The sequence below is a fragment of the Bipolaris victoriae genome (assembly GCF_000527765.1).
Source record: "Bipolaris victoriae FI3 unplaced genomic scaffold scaffold_79, whole genome shotgun sequence".
Taxonomy (NCBI): Eukaryota; Fungi; Ascomycota; class Dothideomycetes; order Pleosporales; family Pleosporaceae; genus Bipolaris; species Bipolaris victoriae.
Genome location: NW_014575313.1, coordinates 38,184 through 56,081, shown reverse-complemented (window position 1 = coordinate 56,081; position 17,898 = coordinate 38,184). Strand labels below are relative to the sequence as shown.

The 17,898-nt window shown below is 50.6% G+C and overlaps 8 protein-coding genes across 8 annotated transcripts; 4 read left to right on the top strand and 4 right to left on the bottom strand.

Annotated features, from left to right (window-relative positions):
* Positions 1-2,417: 2,417 nt before the first annotated feature.
* COCVIDRAFT_106606 (hypothetical protein) lies at positions 2,418-3,014 on the top strand (the record flags this gene model as incomplete). The annotated part of the gene is made up of 2 exons (XM_014698359.1): positions 2,418-2,582; positions 2,661-3,014. Coding segments are annotated over 2 exons (519 nt in total), but the record flags the coding sequence as incomplete, so codon positions are not given.
* Positions 3,015-3,135: 121 nt separating this feature from the next.
* Positions 3,136-3,759, bottom strand: COCVIDRAFT_28996 (hypothetical protein; the record flags this gene model as incomplete). Its single annotated transcript, XM_014698358.1, has 1 exon — positions 3,136-3,759. One exon carries the CDS (start codon positions 3,757-3,759, stop codon positions 3,136-3,138), a length of 624 nt encoding a protein of 207 aa, XP_014553844.1.
* Positions 3,760-4,792: 1,033 nt separating this feature from the next.
* Positions 4,793-5,185, bottom strand: COCVIDRAFT_18320 (hypothetical protein; the record flags this gene model as incomplete). Its single annotated transcript, XM_014698340.1, has 1 exon — positions 4,793-5,185. One exon carries the CDS (start codon positions 5,183-5,185, stop codon positions 4,793-4,795), a length of 393 nt encoding a protein of 130 aa, XP_014553826.1.
* Positions 5,186-6,103: 918 nt separating this feature from the next.
* Positions 6,104-7,224, top strand: COCVIDRAFT_18319 (hypothetical protein; the record flags this gene model as incomplete). Its single annotated transcript, XM_014698339.1, has 2 exons — positions 6,104-7,084; positions 7,135-7,224. The coding sequence occupies 2 exons, from the start codon at positions 6,104-6,106 to the stop codon at positions 7,222-7,224; spliced, it is 1,071 nt and encodes a 356-aa protein (XP_014553825.1).
* A 748-nt stretch (positions 7,225-7,972) lies between these two features.
* COCVIDRAFT_40169 (hypothetical protein) lies at positions 7,973-8,506 on the top strand (the record flags this gene model as incomplete). Its single annotated transcript, XM_014698357.1, has 1 exon — positions 7,973-8,506. The coding sequence occupies one exon, from the start codon at positions 7,973-7,975 to the stop codon at positions 8,504-8,506; it is 534 nt and encodes a 177-aa protein (XP_014553843.1).
* Positions 8,507-8,791: 285 nt separating this feature from the next.
* COCVIDRAFT_40168 (hypothetical protein) lies at positions 8,792-10,195 on the bottom strand (the record flags this gene model as incomplete). The annotated part of the gene is made up of 2 exons (XM_014698356.1): positions 8,792-10,060; positions 10,133-10,195. 2 exons carry the CDS (start codon positions 10,193-10,195, stop codon positions 8,792-8,794), a joined length of 1,332 nt encoding a protein of 443 aa, XP_014553842.1.
* A 386-nt stretch (positions 10,196-10,581) lies between these two features.
* Positions 10,582-13,573, top strand: COCVIDRAFT_28992 (hypothetical protein; the record flags this gene model as incomplete). The annotated part of the gene is made up of 6 exons (XM_014698355.1): positions 10,582-10,720; positions 10,791-10,855; positions 10,916-11,080; positions 11,134-11,483; positions 11,533-13,492; positions 13,553-13,573. The coding sequence occupies 6 exons, from the start codon at positions 10,582-10,584 to the stop codon at positions 13,571-13,573; spliced, it is 2,700 nt and encodes an 899-aa protein (XP_014553841.1).
* Positions 13,574-14,668: 1,095 nt separating this feature from the next.
* Positions 14,669-16,585, bottom strand: COCVIDRAFT_28991 (hypothetical protein; the record flags this gene model as incomplete). Its single annotated transcript, XM_014698354.1, has 5 exons — positions 14,669-15,152; positions 15,204-15,295; positions 15,343-15,432; positions 15,483-15,573; positions 15,627-16,585. 5 exons carry the CDS (start codon positions 16,583-16,585, stop codon positions 14,669-14,671), a joined length of 1,716 nt encoding a protein of 571 aa, XP_014553840.1.
* Between the last annotated feature and the right edge of the window lie 1,313 nt (positions 16,586-17,898).

Below are 17,898 nucleotides of genomic sequence, written 5' to 3'. Positions count from 1 at the left end.
GATGTGGGAGAGTGAGATAAAAGGGTACTCTGGGGTGACAAAAACAAAAGGTCGGCTTTTTTTAAAACCAACACACGCACGCACACACAAACCAAACTGGCACCATTTTTTCGGTTCATCGATTTTTTTTTTCGCTTCCTTATTTTTCCTTCTTGGTGGTTGGGATCAGGCTTGGCTTGCATAATGGGAATGCGCGGAAGCAGGAGAAGGAAGCTTGGCTTCGGTTAGAAGAGCGAGGGGGGGGGCAAGAAGGCGGCGTGGGAGTGGGAGGGGGGCATGGGACGATCGCTGCATTGTTGGGGAAACAGAGCACGCGGGCTACTCTCAACCCCCTCCTCTTCTTGGCCGACCCTGCTGCGGGGATCTTTTGTTCTTTCTTTGCTTTTGTTACCCTTTTGATGTTTCCGCTTACCAATAGTAAGCTGATTCATCAGTGCAATTGCTCCAAGGGGTGGGATATGACGCAGAAAGCATTTAGTTGGGCCGCGCCCCCTCAAAAGTTGACCGAGAACAATAATTTTAATAGTTAGTACTAATGCAAAACAAATGTCGTGGTATCCTTTGATTTGTTTACGAGGTGTGTGTGCGCAACATGTCTTGTGACAGGTAAGCTTGGTCCTTGCAGTGTGACAAAGTGAACCGTGCATAGGATTATTATATATGGGAATACATGTATGGGTAGGGTTCGGGCCTGCACAAGCTCGGATACTCGGATGCATCGTCATGCGTGAGGCAGCAAAAAAAGAAAAGAAAAAGGCTGCCTGACCGAAAGTCTGGATCTCTCTCGCTTCTGCCTTTCGTTTACTACTACTAGCTTACGGGGACGAACTATGTGAGTATATCATGTGATGCAAAGTCGGTGATGACGATGTGCGTACTACAAACAGGTTCCCACCATCGAAGCACACATTGTATTTCTTGCATGTCTGTGTGATACGTTGCTGCCCGTTGCCCCCAAAACCTTAATGTTCAATAAGAGTCAGTCAAGTTGGGCCACGTAGACAACCTCGCACACGCACGGTTACTACTATGCCTATCCAGGCTTTTTGTTTTTCCCATTCCTATCTCTACATGCGTTTTGGGGGGGGGGGACGGGGGTTCATCTTACACATATGCAACTCTTTGCTGTACTTACTGCACAATGCATCTTTCCTTGCATCCGCACGCGAAGAATGCCAAGGTTGTGGAGTGTGCATGTCAAAGTACCATCGGCACCGATGCCCAAAACCCTGACGTTCTCGATGCCGAGGCTGGATGACGCCTGACTTCACCATGTGTGGTCCATGCTTCATTGTTTTTTTTTGGCAGGAACTACCTGTGTGAGCGGTGTGGGTGTTACCAGAGATAAGAGGCTAGAACCTCTCTACCTCTATAGCGATTGATCTGGCAAGATGTAGATATGATGCCAGCGTGACAACGTGAGGATATTGGGCAGTACTTGGCTCTTGGGATCGTGAGTGTATGCATACAAACGTACCGATGGAACAGGGTGATGGCGAAGGAAAAAGAAATAACGTTATCACAAGGTGAGGCGAACCCACGATACAGGTGAGACAGCTTTGGATGTTTTCTAGGAAGAAGTCCGAGCCAGTCGGTCTCGTGAGCCGCGGCGCTGAAGTGTCTGCATGCACCAAGCACTGCACCTCATCGTTGTGGAGTGATTGTTTTCACGATCATGCATTCAGATAACAACCATTGCGTTGTTCAAGTGCCAGCAATTGAGTGAATGCTTGGCACAGAGTGGAAGAGTGATCGTGAGATACGTCATTGAATTCATGTGTTCTGCTTCTTGGCTGTTGACAGGAGGTGCTTGAACCCCCCGTATTCACAATTGATTCGATGGACAGTACCGAACAACAATTCACCATCTCTGAGCAGAACTCGGAGAGAGCGCTATGATCTTTGCAAAGTACACGGAGACAGCTAACTGTTAGAATATTGCGTTCCATTAGAGTGCTCCTATAGTCAGAGACTATAGATATGAGTGTGCTCAAGCATAGCGAGGGTGTAGAGTGCTGTTCAGCATGAAGTGCTACTAACTTTGGACATACAGGTACATTACGCAAGGGGTGAATCATATATCACGGCACAGCAGGTCATACTGCCTCATCCTTTTCACTTGCGCATTTCCGGCCCTGTTGTGAACATAATCCGTGTGTAGAGCCAGAGTGACAGTGTGAATGATGAAAACAAAGTGAAGATAACAAACCTGAACATGTACTGGCAAACAGACCGCACCATGTATAAACTATCAGTGAGCCGTTACCATTATATTATACAACACCCATAATCCCATGATATCCTCATACTAATCAAAGTCAATTTGATCACCAAGCCCCCTTACACCAACAGAACACCATCATCCGCAATGATCGTCATCACCATCCCATACTGGTACTACCAAAAAAAACCCCGTCTGGCTCGAACACCCTTACGTTCCACGCTGCCACAAAATAACGGCTGAGTACATTGCTCTACCACCTCCAACTGACCCTGTCATAACTACTCGAAACAACGCCATACTCAAACATGTCAAAGCATGGCATCGGCGCATCTTCAACCTCGACATGATCGACCGTGGGGTAATGAGATGGTGGGCTGAGTACGAACCCGCAGCAAAGCGCGACTCATGGGACGACGATATATGGCGGATCTGACAGGAAGAGCATGGCGTTAGGATCGCGATGAAAGAAGCGGAGGAAGAGGCGGAAAAGAAGGCCGTCGAACGCGAGGGCGAGAGCAAGACGGATGCAATGAAGAGGAGGGTGGATAGGATTGGTCCGTGGGCGACAAACTCAAAAGAGGCGGCAGATGCGGAAATGCGACAGGCTGAGGATAAGAAGAGGCGGTTGTTGGTGGTGGTGATGGAGGAGGAGGAGGAGGAGGAGGAGGAGGAGGAGGAGCGGGACATGAGACAGTTTGAGAATGCACAGGTGGGTCGTAATGCCTCTGAGGTTTCGCTGTCCGAGTCGTTTATGACGATGCTTGAGCTGTCGAAAGGCGGTGCAGCGTAGGAGTTGTATGAGCCGTTTTTTTTAACTTTCTGGGACTCCATAGATGTATCAAAGGTAGGTTGTCTTCGATTTGAATAACGCCATGTGATCCCTGCAGATTCCAGTCATAGTCATCTTCAACTTATTTCTGCGCCGCTCCTCCAGCACAACCATGTATGTCCTTCTTTTCTATCTCTTTATTTTCCCTCATCTTGCTCTTCTCACTCTTAATCCGCTTCATCTCCTCTACTCCACTGGTGAGATTTCGATGCGAGACCCTGACTTCCCACTCCCCTTGCTCACACCACCGCACCTGTCCCAGCTTTTCTGCAAACGCTACACTGCGATGATGTCCGCTCCCGCAGAGACATCCTACCCTCACAATAGCCGTCTCACCTGCCCGAAGAGCCCTCACGTCTTCCACCTCCATAAGACGTCTAATGTCGCTTTCCGCCCGTGTAACCATGTTGCTAAACGAGCTCCGGCTCATAAGCTCTTCTTGCAAAATGGCATCGAGCCCCGTGCATGTTTTACGGAGTTCTTCAGATGGGTTGTTGGTTATGCGGCAGTCGTATTCAAGGTCGGGTGTCGGACTTGGTGGAGTGAAGCGGTCATAGGACGTGATCTCGAGGACGGGCCGTTTCGGTTCCGGCTGGGACTGCTTTGAATTTTTGAGATTTTGTTTTGATGAGGATGTTTCCTCTTCCGTAGGAGGTACTAAGCAAATATCCTTCACTTTAGAGGCGACTTCTGATATTATTGTCATGTTGTACGGGAGGTCAGGAAAGTGACGCGTGTGAGTGGTAGTGGTAATTATCAGTCAATGGGTGCTTGCTGACCTGGGAGATCAACATATATTCTTTCGACCTGTATGAACTCTGCAAATCGACTGGTCCAAAACACGTTCCTTTCTGGTAATGCTAGTTTGGGTAGGAAGCTGGCTTACAATCATGTGAGCTACAACCACAGAAGCCCTGAAGTTTCGTTGGCGCATGACGTCGGGCCCCATGTAAAACGCGTCATCATACAAGAACATCACATATTGTTTATCCGTCGAAGAATTCTTGCTGAATCTTCCCCGGATGGAGGCCAGGAATTTGACTCCGCAATACTGCGGTCAACGCTTCGAACAAGGGCGTTCTTTGAGTATCAATGTGTTATAGTTCTCTCACTTATTCGAGGGTTCTTCAATTTTCGGCTTACTCTATACAACCTCCTCTTCAAACCGACTTCTAGTAAATCCCCCGAACTCCTGTGACTATCAATAGCTAAAAATAGACGAGGGTCTTCAAGAACTTTCGGCGCGTCTTTGATCTCCTCACCCAACATCCAATCAGGTCCGGTAACGTCATCCAGGTCGTGGGCCGAGTGTGGAACATCCTCATGATCCTTGATAGATTGAGCAGACCTTGGGACTTGATCTTCAGTCATTGGTTCTTATCGTGTCTCGCGACAGGTAATTGGACTAACAGAACGAGAAGCGTGTGTTTCTGAAGTGTAGTCCCTAGTGATCCACCACCCCGCAGAAGAGGTCACGTCGGTCTCCAAGTGCAACGCATGTTGCTGCTGCTCTTGAGGTGCGGATTACATTGGCTGTATATAAATTCCAGTCCACTGGCGACGCGAGCCATACGAATAGGATTTGCTCCAGGCGGCGTTTCTGGTGACGTAGTAGACGTGCCGGGTGATCTCAACGTCTATTCAACATTGACCGCTGAATACGATCTTACAATTCGGGGTTAGAAATATGCCGCAGATTCCTTACCCGGATTCAAGCGAACTCGTGTGAGGCCTATTGCCTATTCTCGGCAGTTTTTGTAATAAGCCTTGGCTAGAAGAGTGACCGTGATCGGAATTGTAATGGTAAAGTCCTGCGCTGACGAGGTAGGCAGCATTTTCCTTGGTCTCTCACGCGCTTTTTTAGAGAATAGGGGAGAGGGAACTGCTGTTGAATGACTGTCGGACTGAGGCAATTCAGTCTCCAGTGCTTCAGATGGAGTTGTCGGGCGTTTGACCAGACTAGCTGCTGATGATGGGCCCGGCTCGATAATAAGTTTCTTCTTAACAGGAGTCTTTGGAGTCGAGGGCAAAGAATTAGACAAATTTTGATAGTATTCAATCAGCTGTGAAACTCTGTTCGCCTTCCGGCAATGGGGAGGCGTCTGGTGGGGGCTGGCTGGGGGGTAGTCCATGTCTGGGGTAAGATCGGAAACCAAAGTAACTGAGAAAGTTACAAAGAGCGGATGCTATATAATTCGCAGAAAATATGGACGCAGAGAAAACTCTCGTGATCGATGTTGCGGGATCATCGTGACAGAAGGGTAAGAAAGTGTGAGTGCACCACATACGATTAGTAACCCATTTGTTTGTTGTGAGGGTGAGGACCACCCATGGTTGAGTACAGGCTATTCCAAGGCTTGAAAGACCCTGTAATCATGTTGTAAACCTTATATGTGGTTGATTTCTGCTCATAGACCCTAGATTAAGATGGTTTTGTCGAAGAAGACATCGCAAGCGTCATTACGCGTGACCGCTGCAATGACTTTCGCCACTGTAGTAGAACATCCTTAGTTTGACTTCGCATACCACTGTAGCTGTCAAATCCGGAAACTTTTGAGGCAAGCACGGCACTTGTTTGTCAAACATCGACTTCGTTCTATTCCCACAGTACTCCGCAAAAGGTACAAGGAATGGCTCCAATTTTCATATCATGCAGTAGCGTGGGAATACGTACCAGGAGTAAGGGCAGATGAAAGGCCGATATCAGTTTTGTTGGATCAAAGACGGGGCATTTCGTGTTTAGGGTACCGGGTTGTGATGGACACAAATGACTGCATGCGATGAACGTGGCCATTGTGAATGATTAACTTTCATAGACTGATATGTCCGCAATAGACGAAATCATTCCGAGAAGGCCCTGACAATGTATACATAACCAGGGATTGAGTTCAGTGGTGTTTGTCTCGGAAGCAGGTCTGGATGAAATCTGGGGAAACTATGGTCGGAGTTGATCTTCTGGTCTTGGCGAATGACTCAATCGCCGACGACCCCTCCCTACAAAATATCCAAAAGTCTACGAAATAGTAACACACCCACATTTTACCGCCAAAATGAGTGCAGAACCTGCGGCCAAGACGAAGCCCGACTTCGACATTGTCGCGACCTATCGTCGAATCCTAGAAGATGATCCCGAGCTTACTATGCCCGTCGCGGCCATCGAGGCGCTCGTCGAAGCAATCGCACAAAGTTCCGTGTCAACCGTCGCCGAGACTCTCGATCTTCTCGAACGCCACACTGCCGCGCTGAAGGCTTCAATCGCAAACCCCATATCTCTCTCTGCCGGCACCGACCTCTTCCAGCGCTATCTTATTACCACCCTCAACCGCCCCGCCAGCCTAAATCTGGGCCCAGAAGATGATTTCCGTGCGATACGAAACCACTTGCTCTCTAACGGAAAGCTGTTTGTGGACAGAGCAAAGCAGAGCAGGGAGAAGATAGCCAGTTTTGGCAAGCACTTCATCCGGGACGGCGGCACTGTGCTTACAAACGGTGGCTCGCGAGTAGTGGGTGCGCTATTGAGAAGGGCGGCCGAATCAAGCACTCTCCGCTTCAAGGTCGTATATGTCCTGCCATCTGAAAGCTCGCTCGATTCAAAGGAGGGGTTACAGACGGTTGCCGATCTCCGAGAACACAACGTACCGGTGGCCACGATCCCAGACTCGGCAGTTGCATACTCGTTGGGCAAGGTCGACATGATCATTGTGGGCGCCGAAGGAGTTGTAGAAAACGGAGGAATAATATCGCGCATGGGAACATACCAGCTGGGCGTGCTGGCCAAGAGCAAGGGAAAGCCATTCTACGTCGTGGCCGAGAGCCACAAGTTCGTCAGGCTCTACCCGCTGAGCCAGTTCGACTTGCCAATCGAGCAGAAAGTCTTGGACTTCAAGGTGGCCGAGGAAAACAAGGCTGAGCAAAATATCAAGGGTGAACAAGAGCAGCGTAATGTCTTCGACGAGGCCATTGCTGACATGACTGCAAAACAAGGCTCGACAGTCGCTCCGCTCGACGCACATGACGCCGTTGATTTCACTGTAAGTTTCGCATCGTACAGTTCATACATGATGTACTGACCCAAAAACAGCCTCCAGATTTGATCTCTGGAATCATCACTGAGTCAGGCGTCCTCACTCCGTCTGCAGTCTCGGAGGAGCTGATCAAGATATGGTTCTGAGCCCTCTCTGAGCACCAAACTCCTCACACGCTCCGAATATATCTACTCAGCTGATCCTTTCGCCAAGTCCAACGGCATAGTGAAAGTTACTCATGTTAGTGTTAGGAACTACCTCGATGTGGAAATCTTCACTCCGCGCACTTAGCGTCCCCGCCACGACTAACGCAGCACATGATGAGGCAAATCACCGTGAATCAAAGAACAGGGTGAGTGCCAAGACCATTTCCGCGGTCTCGGGACGGTTTGTGTATTGGTTGGTCTGGATCGCCACTCAGCAACAGGCTATTAACGGCAAAACGTTATTTTGTACAAGGTGGCACTGGCTTATGATACCCAATAGAGACAATTTGGTATCTCTCAGTTTTCAAGAAGAAGACCACTTCAAGACGAGATATATCGTTTTGTTGCGGTTGTTGTATACATAAATCCATAACTCTGCTATCACCAGTAGCCTCTGCAGCTCATCAACGTGACTAACTGGCCTCCGGAATACCCCAAAACCTTGACCGGAATGGTCTATGTATTCCCAGAATGGTAAAGAAGCGTGAGTGAAACCGGCTCATATGACCGCATGTAATCGGGCCCGCGAGTGAACAAACACGATGTGCACACTCACTATAAAATCACTCCAGCAGTACTGATACTCCTTTGCTTTCTCACTCAACTTACTTAACTCATTTAACCGAATCGACCAACTCAGTCAACTCAGTCAACCCTATCAACCCAATCAACTGAACCAACTCTCACCATGCTTTCACACTACTCAAACCTCTTTGCCAAACCAAAGGCTCAAGCCAACCAGCCCCGTACTTCAACTACCTCTCTCTTCCGCAAAAATAACACAAAACCCAAACCCAAACCCAACCCCAAACCCAAACCCAAACCCAAACCCAAATCAACAACCAGGAAACCAAAAGACACTCGCAGAACTCCGAGTCTTGTATCCCGCTACGTATCCTCCCCTAGCGTCACCTCTATCTTGCATCTATCCCGCAAACCTAAACCCCAGCACATGTCTCGCCTCGAGCCACCAAAATACTCTATTGGGGTACACTGCTCATCCAACAAAAACACACGCGGCGCTCGTAGTAGTACGGGGCAACCGGAGTGGTACGTGACGTACCGCGCTATCATGGATGAGGAGGAAAAGAGGAAGAAGAAGGTGCGCAAAGAGGAAGATAGAGCGTGGGAGAAGGAGGTGAGGAGGGATAAGGAGAAGTATGCGAGGGATAGGTTGGGGAAGGAGGGTGTGTTTGCGGATGTGTTTGTGTTGTTGGGGTAAGGGTGGATGGAGAGTCATATTGGTTGTGTGCTGAATGGAAACTCATACGATGGAAGCGGAGGCGATGCATACAGGAGAGAGATATAGAGCATGTGGGATGGTAATGTAGAAGTGAGCGGTAGATGGATAAATGGATATCATGCAATCATGCATTGTATTTCTCTTTCTTGTCTATGTATATCTCAAAATCTTACTTTTTTAGATGCAAGTGCCTAAGCAGTGTGGAATCGTGGGTATCGCTGAAAAAGGAGGAGTGATGAAATTGAAGGTGTAGGTCGGACGGATTTACAAGGCCCATCCAGCCTTCTTCTTAGCCGCCTTTGTTGTTATTGTAGGACCAGATGGTGGAGGTGGCTTGATGTCGTTGAGGTCTGGTAGGGGGTCGTTGTCTCTAATCTCGAGGATTGTCATTTGAGAAGCGAGTGTTGTGGATGCATGCTGCTTGCCGTCGTCTTTCAGTTCGGTTTCAGCAGAAATATCGTCACCAACTGGTCCACCTTCATTGTCATTGTAGTCTTCAGTCTCGCCGTAGTCTTCTTCAAGACCAGCTTCATCCTCATCTTCGTCACCAGGCTCGTTACCATCCACACCTGATTCGGCATTTACAGCGTCACCGTCAATACCGTGCTCCTTCATGTAAATTTCCAGTTCCTTTGCCATCTTCTTGCTGAAACCAGAGGCCTGCACCTCGACATCCAACCTCTTGACCAGCTTCTTTGTCGCATCCTTGAAGAACGGGCCGGGCTCGTCACTTGTGAAGCCAAAACGACGATCAAAGAAACGCTTTATGCAGGCAACGTCGCGGTCAAAGTAGTATTCGGCGTTGGCGTGGTCGATGGAAACCATTTGCGGGAAATCGATAAGCGTAGGTACCAGGGTCACGTTGCCGTCCTTTTCTGTGCGTTCCTCGACAAGGATGTTAAATTCATTGAAGTCTCCGTGGATCAGACCATATTGTGCAAGACGGACAATGAGGGCGAGGAGTTCAGCGTAGAGAGGCGCAGGGTTTCCGACCTTGGAGATCTGGCGCATGGGAAAGGCATCGATGAGGCTCATGACGACGGTGTGTCTGTTCTGGCCGACAGGCTCGGGGACTGGAAAGCCCTCGGCTCGCAACGCCTTCATGAACTCATATTCTTTCAGGGCGGCGAGACGCGACATGTACATCCACGAGCCACCTTGGCGGTTCCGCAGATAGTCACGGTTCGCTTTGACTGTGCGGAAGGATATGCGGCCCAGACGGTGGATCTTAAGAACTAGCTGCTTGCCCGTCTCGGAGGCACACACAATAATATCCGACTCCTTGCCTATGCCAATCTGGTTGCCAACCGAGTAGACGGTAGCGGCCTTCTGGTGGGTGTGTAGGGCGAGGTAGTCGAGGCCGCCGTACGTCAGGCGGTAGCCGTCGTATTTGGCATTGCGGACTTTTGCGATGAGGCCAATTTTGGCCAAATTGGAAATACAGCGGTGAACGCCAGTGCCTGAGCGGAGAGCGGCAATCTGGGAAATCAGAGGCGTGGGCACAATCTCATGATTTCGACTGCCCATTTCTGTCTGTCATGGTCTTGATCAGCGTTAGTCCCCCCACCATAGACACAGACGAAGACACGGGCTGCGGGCGCATACCGCAGTCAGGACGCGCCAGTCATCGGCGGTCAGGTAGCGAATGTTCTTGACGTTGAGCTTCATGGCAGGCGTATTCCGACGGCTGTCCGGGTGAAGGTGAAGGAGGTTGCTGGGGTTGGGGTGAGTGGAAGAATATAATTTTTGGATGGTTCTAAGGCGAGAGAGGGTCTGAGCGCCTGCTGCCGCCGCCGCAGCTCATCATCGGCGGACGGTGCTTGGCCCTAGCGCGGCGGAAGTGGTACGCGAACGCAAGAGCTGCCTCGTTGACATCAATCCGCCCATTACCACTCCCTCTCACCAGCCTTAAAGCTGCTCCCGTTTCATTCGAGTGGCGCGTATACATCTCCCATCACCAAACGCAGTCCCCTCATTACCGGCCGTCGACGCCGCTATCTCCCCGCACAATAGACATAGTTCGCCGCCGGTGGTAGCGACATATCGTAATCAACATGGCTAAGGACGACGACAAGAAGCCCACGACTGCCGACAAAGGCAAGGGCAAGGCGCCAGCCGCAAACGATGCAGACAAGAGCAAGGACGCAAAGCCCGATGCAGAGGACAAGAAGGGCGGCGTGGCGACGACTGGCGGTATGTTTGGCTTGCAATCAAGCTGAGATGGTAGCTATCTCGGAGATTATATACTGACGGTCAACAACAGAGGAGCTTAGCGAGGAAGATCAACAGCTCAAGAGCGACCTGGACATGCTTGCAGACCGAATACTGGTATGTGATGCTGTCTCTCCCGTGCTCCCCGCAGCATGCGCTGACCTTGTCCTCTTCTAGGGATCCGACACCAGCCTGTACAAGCCCGCACTCGACCAGATCAAGGAATTCATCAAGACATCGACGAGCTCCATGACCGCTGTGCCCAAGCCGCTCAAATTCCTCCGACCACACTACGAGAGCCTAGAGAAGGCCTACGCATCATGGCCAGCCGGTGAGAACAAGGTACGTTGATGTGGCTGCTCAAGGGCGCAAAGACAGGCTAATTGGAGAAAAAGCAATCGTTTGCCGATATGATGTCCGTTCTGGGAATGACATACTCCGACGAGGAGCGCCTGGACTGCCTCAAGTACCGCCTCGAAGCCCCCTCCACAGATCTCGGCTCATGGGGCCACGAGTACATGCGCCACCTTGCGCTTGAAATTGGCTCCGAATACCAGAACCGCCTCAATGACGACAAATCCACCGACGATGTGACCGACCTCGCCTCGACCCTCGTTCCCTTCTTCCTTAAGCACAATGCCGAGGCCGACGCTGTCGATATCCTGTCCGAGCTCGAGATGATTGACCAAATTGAGCAATACGTTGATGAAAACACATACTCGAGGGTAGCGCTCTACATGGTCAGGTATGGACTCTTCAAGATGTACTGTAGTGCACTTTACTAACCGTCATAGCAACGTACCCCTGCTCACATACCCGGACAATGACAAGTTCCTCCGCACCACCTACCGCATCTATGCCAAATACAAGCAGTACACACAGGCCATGGCAATAGCCATACGGTTACACGAGAAGGAGCTGATCCAAGAAGCTTTTGATGCCACAAAGGACAAGTCCATTCGCAGGCAAATGGCCTTCCTTTGCGGGCGACAGCGGATATGGTTCGACGTATCCGAGGACGAAGACCCTGAATTGCAGGAGTGTCTTAACAACACCCGCTTGCCTGATCACTTCCGAGCGCTTGGCAAAGAGCTAAACATCCTGGACCCCAAGTCTCCTGACGACATTTACAAGACGCATCTCGAGAGTAGCAGGACCGCCGGCCTCACCAACACCGACTCCGCCAGACACAACCTCGCTTCCGCATTTGTCAATGCCTTTGTCAATGCGGGTTATGCTAACGACAAGCTCATGCTGGGTGAGGCTACTAAGACTAGCTGGGTATGGAAGACCAAAGACGAGGGTATGCTCTCAACAACCGCGTCCATGGGTATGCTTATGCTCTGGGATGTGGAAGAAGGTCTTGACAGAATTGACCCCTACACCCAAGTCGAAGAGGACATGGTCAAGGCTGGTGCCATGCTCGCCACTGGTATCTTCAACTCTGGAGTACGAATGGACTCTGACCCCGCCATGGCTCTCCTGGGAGACGAGGACAACATAAATTCCAAGAACAAGAACATTCGCTTGGCTGCCATCATGGGTCTTGGTCTTGCATACGCGGGGTCGAACAAAGAAGACCTCCTCGACGTCCTCTTGCCAGTGGTCAGTGACACCACTCTGGACATGCAGCTCTCCGCCATGGCAGCATTGTCTCTTGGAATGATTTTTGTCGGCTCCGCCAATGGAGACGTCACAGACGCCCTGATGAACACTCTTTTGGACGAGGACCGAACCAAGCAACTCAAGGACAAGTGGACTCGTTTCATGGCCCTTGGTCTTGCTCTACTCTTCTTTGGCCAACAAGAAGAGGTTGACGTCATTCTGGAAACATTGAAGGCGCTCGACCACCCCATGGCCAAGTCTGCCTCTGTACTCACTGAGGTGTGTGCGTGGGCGGGTACTGGTGCTGTGCTGAAGATCCAGCAACTGCTACATATCTGCAATGAGCACATTGAGGACGAGAGCGAGGAGAAGAAGGGCGACGAGCTCCTTCAATCATACGCGGTCATTGGTCTTTCACTAGTCGCCATGGGCGAGGATGTCGGCCAAGAGATGATTCTGCGCACCCTCGGTCACCTGATGCATTATGGCGAGGCTAACATCCGTAAGGCTGTGCCTCTTGCTCTGGGTCTCATCAGCCCTAGCAATCCACAGATGAAGGTCTACGACACCCTTTCAAGATACTCTCACGACAACGACAACGATGTCGCCATTAACGCTATCTTTGCCATGGGTCTCTGCGGTGCCGGTACCAACAACGCTCGTTTGGCACAACTTCTACGACAATTAGCCAGCTACTACCACCGCGACCCCAACGCGTTGTTCATGGTCCGCATAGCGCAAGGTCTCTTGCATGCTGGCAAGGGCACGCTCTCGCTCAACCCATTCCACACTGACCGCCAGGTCCTGTCTCGCGTCGCAGCTTCAGGTCTCCTTACCGTCCTTGTGTCTCTCATTGATGCCAAGTCCTTCGTTGCCGGCGACTCACACTACCTCCTCTACTACTTGGCTACCGCCATGTCACCGCGCTTCCTCATTACTCTCGATGAGGAACTCAAGCCACTCACAGTCAACGTGCGCGTTGGTCAAGCAGTAGACATTGTGGGTCAGGCCGGTCGCCCAAAGACCATCACTGGATGGCAAACACAGAGCACACCGGTGCTCCTAGCACACGGCGAGAGGGCGGAACTGGAGGACGAGAAGTACCTCAGCCTAACAAATGTACTAGAAGGTGTGGTCATTCTGCGCAAGGTAAGCTAACTCCTTTTAAATTTCTCAATGATGCAAAAACGCTAACGTAAACAATTATAGAACCCAGAATGGGAAGACTGAGCGACACGATCAAAGCCAAAAAAGGAAAAGATCAAAGGAAAGGAACGAAAAAGAAACGTGACATGATTATTGGCCCGCTTCTGCGTTTCCCTTTTTATCGTTTTGTAGAACATGGGCAGCATTTGTGCACAATCGGCACTTTTGTACATCCTAATAGATTTACGCAGGGGTTTGTTGCCCTTCTGCCTTGCATCATATCCTTTTGCACCGTGTCTATATTGTCTTCTTTTTGGAAACTACAGTGATTGAAGGAATTGCACGTTAGGAATAAGGTCAACTGTTGAATATGCATACTGAAGTGGCAATTACAGATTACCATCTCGTCAAGACGTATACGTATGTTGTATCCTGTATAATGTATCCAAAATCATGGGCAATCCATCTGACAAGCAGTCAAGGCCATCATTGACAACCCCTCACGAAGAATCAATCTTTGCCCACGTAATGACAGCAGGGTACGGCCTGACCGTGATAGCCTATGCTCCCACAACGGCAACGAGAGCTGGGTTGTGCGCAGTCATAGAGCACCAAAGTCAAGCATACGCCTTCAACGGCAACCATGGTCAAATTAAACAGTACCAAGAAAATGCATCATACGAAGAACTATCGAAGCTACGACAAATTCGACCATAGAAGCCACCCGTATGAATCCTGCCGTCGCCATCGATGAAGAAACAAAAGAGATATCCCGACTAACATCCTAACATCTTTTTGGTTCACTGGTTTGCCCAGATACTAACAAATACTTCTAAAATGTGAAAGAAGAAGCCGCCCAAGCATAGCCATTAGAGGGGAACGCGAGCCTGATCTGGACGAGAAGGATATGTTCCAGGTGCCGAGGTCAAGGACAAAAGTATTAAGGGCCCCACGGTGTGAAGATAGAGACGAGAATGGGCTGCAGAGATGAATGTCAAAAGCTCAAAGCTTCAGACACAGTGCTGCGATGTGACGCATTGAGATAACGGGTTCCAGGCAGCTCGTGCTCATAGTATGCGACCATTGCCAAAGAAGTCTCCAAGAGAATACCGCAGTTCGATGCTGACACAGCAGTTGTGAAGAATAGGTACGTGAAAGGTGACCTGGAAAGATGTGCGTTCAGTCGTTGCGGTTGGAGAACCGGCTTGGTGAAGCCGACTTGTCGTCAGCCTTGACTGGAGTTGCGGGGTTTGTCTTGACTTCAACGCCATTCTCCGAAGTACCATCGTCACTCTTGATAGGTCCACCCTGGGGCATGTAATATACGGATGACCTGGCAGGGCCCAGTGTAGATGGTACTGGGGGCGACCATGGCTGCCGCTGGCCGCGCATGAACATCTCGAATTCGTTGGCGTGGCCTGGTGAAATCGGGGACGCAGAAAGGTAACGATCAGGCGTTCCCAGAGCCCTGGCCTGAGCAACGCCGACTTCATACTCTGCAGCACGAAATACACGGCCTGCAGCAGTTTGTTGCTTCAGCATCTTCTGCTCGTGTGTATCTGAGAAGCGGATCTGAATGAGATGTTCCTCGCCACCAGGCTTAGACACAGGAGTGTTGTTGAACTCTTTAATGACCAGGTCGCAGATGTCGCGAGATTCAAAACTAGTGACGGTTAGTGATGTTCGAGTACTGACAAGAGGCGTTATTTCTTACCGAGCAAAGCCGACGCCACGGCCAGTGCCAGAAGAGTCACGGAGTATCCTGCTTGAACACACCTTGTGAGGTGCGAATATTGAGGCGAGTTCCTGGTTTTTGTTAGAGACGAGAAAAGAAGAGTTCTGCAGTCACTTACATGCTCATTCATGTTCTTGGGGATGTTGGACACATAAAGATTGGTGTTGCTCTCATCGGCGAACTTCTTGAGCTTGGAGTAGAAGGATTCCTATAAGAGGTCAGCAAGTCATGATAAGTGCTTGGGCAATTGGAACATACACGAGCGAAGCTGACTTCATATCCAAGATAGTGAAAGCCGCGAATGCAGTCCTCAGCATCCTCAAAGTTATGATATTTGATGAAGCCGAATCTGTATCAACGAGTCAGTAAGCACAGAGGTATGACGAGTAATAAGTCACTTACCCTTTGCAAAGATTGGTCTTGAGGTCAATGATGGACTTGGAGCTCTGAATGTCACCAAAGCGCTTGCCCCACATATGAAGCATCTCATCCGTAGTCTCAGGAAGCAGCCCACGGATGTAGACGTTCGTTTCACCAGTCTTGTTCTCCAGGCTACGGTCGAGTGGCTTGTGTGGGGAGCTAGGAGCAGGAATAGCCCGAGGAATAGGTGGTTCTTGGTGCACCAGCGCCAACAGATGTGGAGGCAATGTAGGTATGGTTTGCTGCTTCTGTATCGGAGCCATGACCTGGTAGGGATGGACCAACTGTGATGGAGAAGGAGTAGCACTGCTCAAGTAAAGTGCGTTTGGAGAACGATCCATGATAGCAGTGTTGTTGCCGTAACGGTACATGCCTCCACCGCCGTGAGGCGTGCCAGGGTTGTCGTTCTCATTGGAAGAGATGGAGTCACGGCGAGGCGTCATGAGCGACGGAATCTCGGCTGATGACATACGAGTCGCCCAAGCAGGTGGGACAGGGCTATTGTCAATGACGCCTTGGCCATATTGATATGCTGCCTGCTGAACGTACGTACCGGCATGGCTATACATGCCAGGAGAAGGCGTCATACCGGCTTGATGCTGAGCGCCAGGTATCATGGGATACATGGATCCAATGACATGCTGGTTTGGGACCCAGAGTCCCTGCCCGTTGGAGATTGGGATGTTGCCGTAGTCAGAAGAGCTGCCTGGTAGTACAGAGGTGGCAGGCTTGGAGGTGCCGGATGATCCATAAGAAGCATGCATGCCGAGGGCTGTCATGTTGTTTGTCAGACCTTGCATTCCATTGTCACCATGGGGGGACATAGGCAGACCTCGGGGGAGGTATTGGGCGGACCCATGACCTTGATTGTTGAGCATATGCTGACCCTTGTATCCGGCATTAGGAGCCACGTAGCTCTGTTGACGACCGTTGGCAGCCATTGCAGTGGCTTTGCAAGGGAGATAGACTGGAGACAGAAAAGACAGTTTGTGGAAAGAGTGTTGTCGCGTCCTTGAGCTGCGAGTAGTTCTGGGCAGACTGAGGATGCGGACCTCGGGGGAAGACGAGGTAGAGTCTCAACAACGCGTGCGAACAGGAAGACTGAGATGCAGAGAAGAAGGTTGCTCTGAGTAGAAGGTTAGCCTCTTTTCCCAGTGAGCGGGGTGTGACGTAGTGGAACCGTATGGTGACGAATGAAAATGAAAGGGGAAGACGTCGTATAGTGACTCGAGAAGTGCTGGGGAGCTAGTAGACTCGAGACGGTGAAAGTGAAGAGCCACCTGGCATGGTGAAAGGGGCTTACCAGGTCGTAAATGTCAAGCTTTTGCAATGTGCGGGGGACTGGTAGTGACTCCAAAGCTGTTGGACCGTCAGCATCGGCACGATAGATGATAACAAGGCATCGAGGTGTGTTAAGATGGATGACTGACCGGCGAAAAGCTACAAAGAATGTGGCCACTGATGCGTACTGGTGAGAAGGAGACGAAGAAGAGTGGAGGAGAGACGAAGAGAAAAGGGAGGACGAAGCCAGACGTGGTACAAGAGGGCGGCGCCCAGGCGTTGCAGAAGGGAAAGAGCCACGGCGGTGTTGTCTTGGTGAACATGGCGGTGCAGACACAAGTGGAAGCCTCGCCCTCGACAGGGAAGCCGCCCAGCAAGACGGAGGTAGAGAGCAAAGGGACTCACCTTCCTAGCGATGCAAATCCGGAAAATCAATCGTATCGACAAGATATCCACGTACACAACAACGATGAAAGCACCTGCGTTCCGGTGGCGGCGGATTCCGTTTAGATGTCGCACCGGCAGATGCCTTAGAGAATACTGTTGAAAGAGCTATTGCAAGTATTGATGTCAGAATCTGGCAGTCATGAAATGTGCGGGCTTTTGTTCCATCTTCTTCACTCCGGCGGAATGTTGGCCTAATTTATCACATGAGGGCGTTACGTCGTGGATCTGTGCATGACGATGCATTTGGCCTCGTGAGAGAAGCACGAAAGCCGTAAAAGGATGTGGTATCAGCCGTTGTGTATCTTGCGTGCATCCCACGGACGCAGCCGTCACCTCCCCGTGTGTAGCAGGAAGACGACATGGCGTCTCCCTCCCCGCAGCAGCCAAGTTTCTACCAGAAATAACGGCACATGCAGCCACACCGGCCTTGCAGCAGGGCTGAGAAGCGCTGCAACAGAATCACAACCGCAAGGCTTCGTTGATCGCCACTGGACATCTAAACGCTACTAACATATCTCTTTTCCGT